This window comes from Phyllopteryx taeniolatus, chromosome 20 (genome assembly GCF_024500385.1).
Source record: "Phyllopteryx taeniolatus isolate TA_2022b chromosome 20, UOR_Ptae_1.2, whole genome shotgun sequence".
Taxonomy (NCBI): domain Eukaryota; kingdom Metazoa; phylum Chordata; class Actinopteri; order Syngnathiformes; family Syngnathidae; genus Phyllopteryx; species Phyllopteryx taeniolatus.
In genome coordinates this window covers 16,264,768-16,271,987 of record NC_084521.1, presented here as the reverse complement: position 1 = coordinate 16,271,987, position 7,220 = coordinate 16,264,768, and the positions used below count along the sequence as shown (strand labels likewise).

General features: G+C 46.8%; 1 protein-coding gene across 3 annotated transcripts; it reads right to left on the bottom strand.

Annotated features, from left to right (window-relative positions):
• Positions 1-317: 317 nt before the first annotated feature.
• On the bottom strand, positions 318-5,350 carry si:ch211-161h7.5 (uncharacterized). Of its 3 annotated transcripts, none has more exons than XM_061758427.1 (8): positions 5,213-5,264; positions 3,124-3,235; positions 2,904-3,048; positions 2,702-2,815; positions 1,420-1,564; positions 1,195-1,343; positions 976-1,115; positions 320-657 (listed from the first exon to the last, which is right to left on the bottom strand). In XM_061758427.1, the coding sequence occupies exons 2-8, from the start codon at positions 3,221-3,223 to the stop codon at positions 506-508; spliced, it is 945 nt and encodes a 314-aa protein (XP_061614411.1). In that variant the 5' UTR covers positions 3,224-3,235; positions 5,213-5,264; the 3' UTR covers positions 320-505. The 3 variants fall into 3 exon arrangements, with proteins under 3 accessions (XP_061614412.1, XP_061614411.1, XP_061614410.1); XM_061758426.1 differs by having other exon boundaries at positions 321-657; positions 3,124-3,238; positions 5,213-5,350; XM_061758428.1 differs by lacking the exons at positions 2,702-2,815; positions 2,904-3,048; positions 3,124-3,235; positions 5,213-5,264 and adding an exon at positions 1,644-2,424 and having other exon boundaries at positions 318-657.
• Positions 5,351-7,220: the final 1,870 nt, after the last annotated feature.

The following is a 7,220-nucleotide window of genomic DNA, read 5'->3' as shown; positions in this document are numbered from 1 at the left end:
CTGCATGCTATTGACTATATTGACTTCCCGCTGCTGCTGTGGTGTCTTGTTAGACAGCAAGTGAGGTGAGCGTAAATAAGCAGCAAATAATTAACAATCAATTACACGAAATGTCTTTTTATTTATTTATTTTTTTTTAGATAATTTTAGTAACATTACATTCTTAACATTAATAGACTGTGCGCAATTAGTCTTATCTTTCTTTCAGTCACACCAAATAGTGCATTTTTAGAACGGTTAATGTCATGCACATATACTTTATTTCCTCATAAATATACAGTCCAAGCACAAGCAATGTTGAAATATGATTTGACCTTTCCAGATGAGGTCTGTGATGTTATAATCAGCGTGGAGGCACTATAAAATGTTCAGAGATCAGTCAGTCAGAGAGCAAGCGCATAATAAATTGAGACACCTTGTGTAAATTATTAACACTTTATGTAAAAATGCATCATTTGTCCACGTGAGGCTAACAAAAAAAAATGAAATGATATAACATGAGCGTTCATCTGAGCATCCATTTTAGCCGCCGGGAAGTCTCCACGGGATCCGTGGGCTCCGGGACGGCGCCGTTGTAGAACGGCTGCTTGCGGTGGCGCCAAAACACGAGGACGAGGCGGACCGCGTACAGCAGCGACGCCGCCGTGAGCAGCACAACTGCAAGTATGAAGAAATACACATGGCACGTTCCAGAGTGTGCATTAGTTATTTGTCCCGCTAAAGTCGGCATTTGTGAGTGAATTTGATCGATTGATTTTGATTCTCTTGTGTTTGAAACCGAGGCTTTCCGGTCACGTGCATCGTATCCTCAAGCGATTTGCCGCGTTGCCAAATGTATGAGTTGAGGTTGCTCAGTAAGTTTTCTTTTTCCGATGGGAGGAAGAGTCCAGTTGACCTTATTTGAGTCATCGCTGCCACATTCATATCACAAAGGTAACTAATCAGTACTGTCGTCATGATAACAATAATGCGTACCAATAAAGATGGCGCTACGGCTGAGCGATTCGGCATTGTAGTTTTTATCGAAGTTTCCCGCCAGTGCCCAGATGACAACTGGGTAGTCAACGAGGACGTAGCGCATGTGCTCGTCCAGGACGACGTTTTGCAGGAAAAACCTACAAAAACAAGATTTGTATTTTGGAGAACAGGAACAAATGTTTGATATGCGGCGTTTTGAGTCTGTATTAGGCTCACCAAACGAGCAGCACCACTGTCAAGACACAATAGGACACGCTGGCAGCATTTGTCGGGGAAAGGTTTGCTTCATAGGTCAACACAATGGCCAAGTTGATGAGCGTGGCGATGGTCGTCCACGTTGCGTAGATCATCACGCCGTTCTGAACCTGCAATCGATCGTATCACAACATTAATAGGCTTGTGTTTTAGTTCGTGAACGGAGTCGGTGTGGGTTCCACGAACCAGTATGCGAAGGAGCCACAGGTCCACGTTGCGGTACTTCTTGAGCCGGGCTCCGTAGACGTGAAGACCGTGGCACGCAAACGAGAGCGTGCCGTAGTTTGTGCCGGCAACCAAAATTAGAAAAACAAGGGCAGCAATCATCCACCTTTGGGAATGTGCCAAAAAACAAATTGTCAAGTATGAGATGCACGACTCTCTATTCCCAAAAGTATTCGCTCACTTGCCTTGACTCGCATTTGAGCCGAAGTGACAGCCCTCCCCTGATCTCCTGATACACTAAGCTCAAGCATTCCTTCCAGTTCTTTTCTCTGGAACTGAAAGGCCAACATTTTGGACCACGCTCCCGATTTTGTGCAAACATTTCTTCCCGTGCACGAATGCCCCAAGCGAAGCCCATAAAGGCATGGGCGTTTGGCAGCAAAGGGGTCGTTTTAACAAGTCAACCATGCTAACGCGTGACAAATGAAAGTGAGCATATTATTCAAAAGGTCCTTTCATTGTGAACCAAAAAAAAAGCCTATCCCAGCTACCTCCGGGCAGGAGGCGCGGGGTACGCCCTGAACTGGTCGCCAGCCCATCGCAGGGCACATAGAAACAAACAACCGTTCGTGCACAGATTCACACCCCAGGGTCATTTGGAGTCCTCGGAGGCAGATGTGCTCAGCAGTCGTCCGCCGTGCCGCCAAACAAGAAATAAAACCGACTCAGGCCCTGTTCACAAAATTGCACCTCAACAAATATGAAACATTTGGCTTAACCTACTGAAAAGGCCCAATATATGTTTTGTAAACTTGACACTCCACAGAGGAGAGTGTTTTTAATCAGCCTGACAAATTTGAATTCAAGACGAAAAATCACCATGTATGTAAAATGAAGTTCTGAAATCATGAGAATATTGAGTAAGGTGAAGGGAATTATGTATTAGGTGAAGATATTTGGAGTTCAACTTAAAGGTGTAGATGGGTTTAGTTTCATAGGCATCACTTGTCCATGGGAAAAAGATCATTAAGTTTATATATATATATATATATTGCTACACTATATTGCCAAAGGTTTTCGCTCGCCTGACTTGACTCGCATATGAATTAATGCCATGTTCCCTTGAAAGCTGTGATTTATAGGCCTTCATACACTCTTTTTTTTTTTTTTTTTTTTTAATTCGATTCCGACCACCCCCACCCCACTCCGGTTGGCAAATAATTTTTGGAGGGGGGCGTAGAGTTGCTCAGTGGGGGCCGATAAGGTGGTGCCTTTGTACAGTTGTGCATTGTGAGAAGCTTACATTCTGTCCCAAACAAGCAGCCAGGCGATATTGAAGCACAGATTGAGACACCAGCAAATGAAGAATCCATAGGGCAAGACCGGTGGGCTGCAGTAAACGTAGCCATCGGAATTGCTGTGAGGAACATCAAATAGCAAAAACAGCATTAGAATGGTGCTCACAACATGGCCTTGAAGTCGATGACTCTTTGAAAGCCGAGTACCTTCTGCAAAGGTTAGCCAGGATGTAGATCGTCATGAGTGTCAACCACACGTAGATGACGCTCCAGATGCTGAAGGTCCAGCCCGACGGGGTGATCTCCGTGACAAAGATGTTGGACACGTTGGCCGTGGTGGTACTGAAGGGGCCTGAGCGGATCGGAGGCGCGGTGTGAATCGAATGTAGCGGTCGTGTGAGCTTTATCGTGCGGGACCTTTTCTTACCCACTCCCACAACAGAAAGACCGTTGAACACCAAACTGACAGCGTAGAGCACGACGGACAGCAATATGGCAACAAGGCGTCCGGCGTTGTGTTTCCCCATTGCGGTCGACTGCTTCTGAATACAACGCAGGTTACGTAACACGCCGTTGTACCCAATGAGCAAATATCGTAAGCCTAAAACCTCTCGTGAGGAGCAGGAGGGTCCAACGTCATTACAGTAAACCCCCGTTTATCGTACAGAGAACCCGCAATGAATGACATCTGCAAAGTATTGCCCAATTCTCCATTATGGGCCATATTCTCCCATTGGTGCTGAAGTCTGTATTTTACGTGCCCGGTTTGCGCCAGTCCTCCCCGTAATGACGTCTGACACGCTCGCTGCATGTACCGGGCGAATATGAGACACAGAATTTCTGGATGGGGGATTTTTTTTTCTGAGCTGCATGAATACCATTGAAATCCATTTGCAAAATATGCCATACTTTAAATGTGACATGAACTCCTGTAGCGGGTGGAAGTTATTCATCGCCAGTGAGACGGGCGCACTGCTCATGTAACAGGCTGTTTTTCTAATAAGTAGTTTCATCATAAATCAGCCACATCCCGGGAGGGGGGGGGGGCATTGAGTCCGAGTGGACCATGTCATGTCCAGCGGAGTCTGGGATCTCTGAGGCGGGCTCTCCTATCGCTTGGTTTGAGGTCACCGTGGTAGTAAAAAGTAGTGGATGAGGTCCGCCCGGAGTTCCTAAAGGCGGTTGACACTTCACCTCTTTCAACATCACATGGACATCGGGGACAGTGCTTCTGGATCGGCGCTCCCTCTTTTTAAGAGGGGAGTGTAGTGTTCCGACTATTTATCAGCATGCCTGGTAAGGTCTATTCAGGGGTGCTGGAGAGGAGGTTTCCGCTCTACGCCCTCGGCAGGGTCCTCGAGGATGCATGGGAGTGTGGTTTGTGGACTTGGAGAAGGGGGAGTCCTGTGGGGGGTGCTTCGGGAGGAAGGGGTACCGAACACCCTCCCTGGACGACCAGTGTCGGAGTTTGGCCGGCAGTAATGCGGATTCATTTCCGGTGAGGGTTGGACTCCGCCGAGGCTGCCCTTTGTCACCTAATTCTGTTCATAACCTTGATGGACAGAATTTCTAGGTACAGCCGAGGCATACAGGGGGTGCGGTTTGTTGGCCTCAGTATTGCTTCTACGCTTTTTGCAGATGATTCTGGTTCTGTTGGCTTCACAAAACCATGATCTCCAACTCTCACTGGAGCAGTTCGCAGATGAAAATCATCTCCTCCAAATCTGAGACCATGGTCCTCAGTCTGAAAAGGATTGAGTGCCCTCTCCAGGTCAGTGATGAGAACCTGCCCCAAGTGGAAAAGTTCAAGTATCTCGGGGTCTTGTTCACAAGTGAGGGAAGAATGGAACGGGTGGTTGACTGGTGGATCTGTGCAGCGTCTGCAGTGATGCGAACATTGCATTGATCCGTTGCGGTGAAGAAGCTCTTAATTTAGCGGTCGCTCTACGTTCCTACCCTCACCTAGGGTCACGACCTGTGGGGCAACGACATCCCGGATAAAAGCGGCCGAAATGAGTTTCCCCCACACATGACGCCTGGAATGTTCTGCAAAATCAGTTATCTGCTACCCCGCCACTCGCCCAGAGTTAGCTGGGTTAGACTCCGGGACGCCCGCGGCGACCCTAGTGAGGAGAAGCGGGACGGAAAACGATCGAATGTAAGACATGCGGCATCTGTCGTTCCCGTGTTAAGCCTCCACTTAACATAACACGGACCGAGGGGGAAATAAACTGTGATTCGTTTGTGGCGGGCGCGAATACATCACCGAAAAAACATTTGGATTAGAATTATTGTCATGAATCAATCACAGTTGATCATTAAAAACGACATACGGCAGCTGAAACGACAAACTTCAATCCAAAACATTTATTTGCCATCAGACTACTACATAAAGAGAATTTAGGACATGGCCCTTTGGTTTGGAATGCCTGCTGATCAAAACATTGCACTAAATGCATGTTGTGATATATCCAAAAAATTGCTCCACTAAAGTTGTGAAGTGAAACAAAGCATACCTTTCTCCGTGCCTCCCTCGTGATTGGGCGCAAACATGAAGACAAAGTGGCGCAGATAGCAGAAGGTCCCTTTTATGGACTAGCTCGTTGTGCAACGACCGAGTTTATGACCGCGGCGAGAGTCACGTGTGCCTCGTATCGCTTGCAGATCCCTGCAACTCGCCCATAAAAGGGTCGGCAAACACAACACGCCTCTGTATTTGCCCTCCCATTATTATATATCATTCGTTCATGTTGATCTTGGTGAAGAAAGTTACACGGGTCGTAAAATCTTCCCAACCTGCAAAGTGGGAAACAATTGGTAAGAATTCAGGCAAGACTGGAATACAGTGTTCCTCCGCTACATCATGGCTCACCTATTGCGCATTCAGTGCATTGCAGATTTTGTTTTTTTTCATATTTACTGTATATCTCGCGCATCATTCGCCATATGGTGGGATTTTGAGTGTATACTGTTACTATTTATTCGCACGCACGAAGCGATGTGGACCGGCGCTTTGGAGCATGATTGGCCAGAACGCCAGCATGTTTACGTACAAACGTTAGTGCTAACACTAGCTCGCTAGGCTACATCACATTATGTTGCTGTATTGTATTAAAAGTATGTGAACATACCTCAAGCTCTTCTTGAATGCACAGCCCGCTCCAGAGCACCTGTGACGACACCGCCCCGCCCCCCCAACACAATACAATACACTGCCACGATCCATTATTATTATCGTCGCCGCGGTAACGGTTGTATCCGGTCATGTTTTCTGGCCCCGCCTCCCCGACAGTGTTTTTGATTTGACAAGATAAAGCCCAGTAAAACCACAATTGCGGCCTAGCGTGCCTCAAGGCACCGAGCGCTCTGGGAGAAAAAAAATCGGAAAAGACGGGATACAGTGGTAGCGTAATAAATGTAGCTTACGAAACCTACGACAGAATTTGATGGCAGTAGTCCGACATCGTGAAAGGCCACATTTATCTTGTAGTGTGATCCAGGCATTACAGGTCAAAGGTCATGGGTTCCAAGCCTTCCTGTATGGCACTCCAAGTGCTCCCCGTGCTTCTATATGGGTTTTCTCCAGGTACAGTAATGCCTCGTGCTTCGGCTTGTCACGATAATCACTATATCGACTTATCTTTCGATACATAAAATGGGCACGATGATTGTGTACAAAAATACATTCAGCCTTTCAACATAGACAACAATGACACTGCAGAATACATTGAAGTTGTGTCATGGGTGTGTGTTCCGGTTGTTGTCTTCCCCCGGTCTCGTACCCACCTGTGCCTCGTTCGCCCGAATTCCCCCTTGCGTTTAACCTCGTGTCTCATTCATTCCTTGTTTCTTCATTTTCCTCAAGCTTTTGAAGGCCTCTGGTTTACATCAACTGTGAGTTGGTGGGAAAGAAATGGTTGTGTGTTTGTATGTGCCCTGCGATTGGCTGGCGACCGGTTCAGGGCGTACCCCGCCTCCTACCCGATGATCGCTGGGAGAGGCTCCGGCGCGCCCGCGACCCGCGTGAGGAGAAGCGGCTCAGAAAATGGATGGATGGGAAGCACAAATCCTAAATAACTTCGATTTCGTGCAAGATTCTGATTATATACAATATCTTCTTTTAAAGTTAGCCCGTTTTTCTGTTGACAAAAAGAAAGTAATTCCAGATAAAGACAGTTTTCCTTTCTATAATCTTGGGCTTTGTATTTATACCAAATGTTTTCCCCTCTGGAATAATTTAGTTTTGCATTAGGATATATGTGTGTATGCGTATTTCTTTTTGACTCGCGTCATTCAAAATGAATGAACTAACAAAGGTCAAATGCAGTCTGTTTTACGGCGTGCCGTTGAGGCTGAGATGAGAACAGGTTGAGCTTTACAGCGATGATAAACGGCAAGACTTTGAATCGCCCTTCAGCACAATTACACGTGAGTGTTACATCAGCGCAGTCGGGACACGCCCTTTTTGGCATATATCTCGCATTATATTTGTTGCAGACCTGCTTGGGGACATATCTCCCCCAT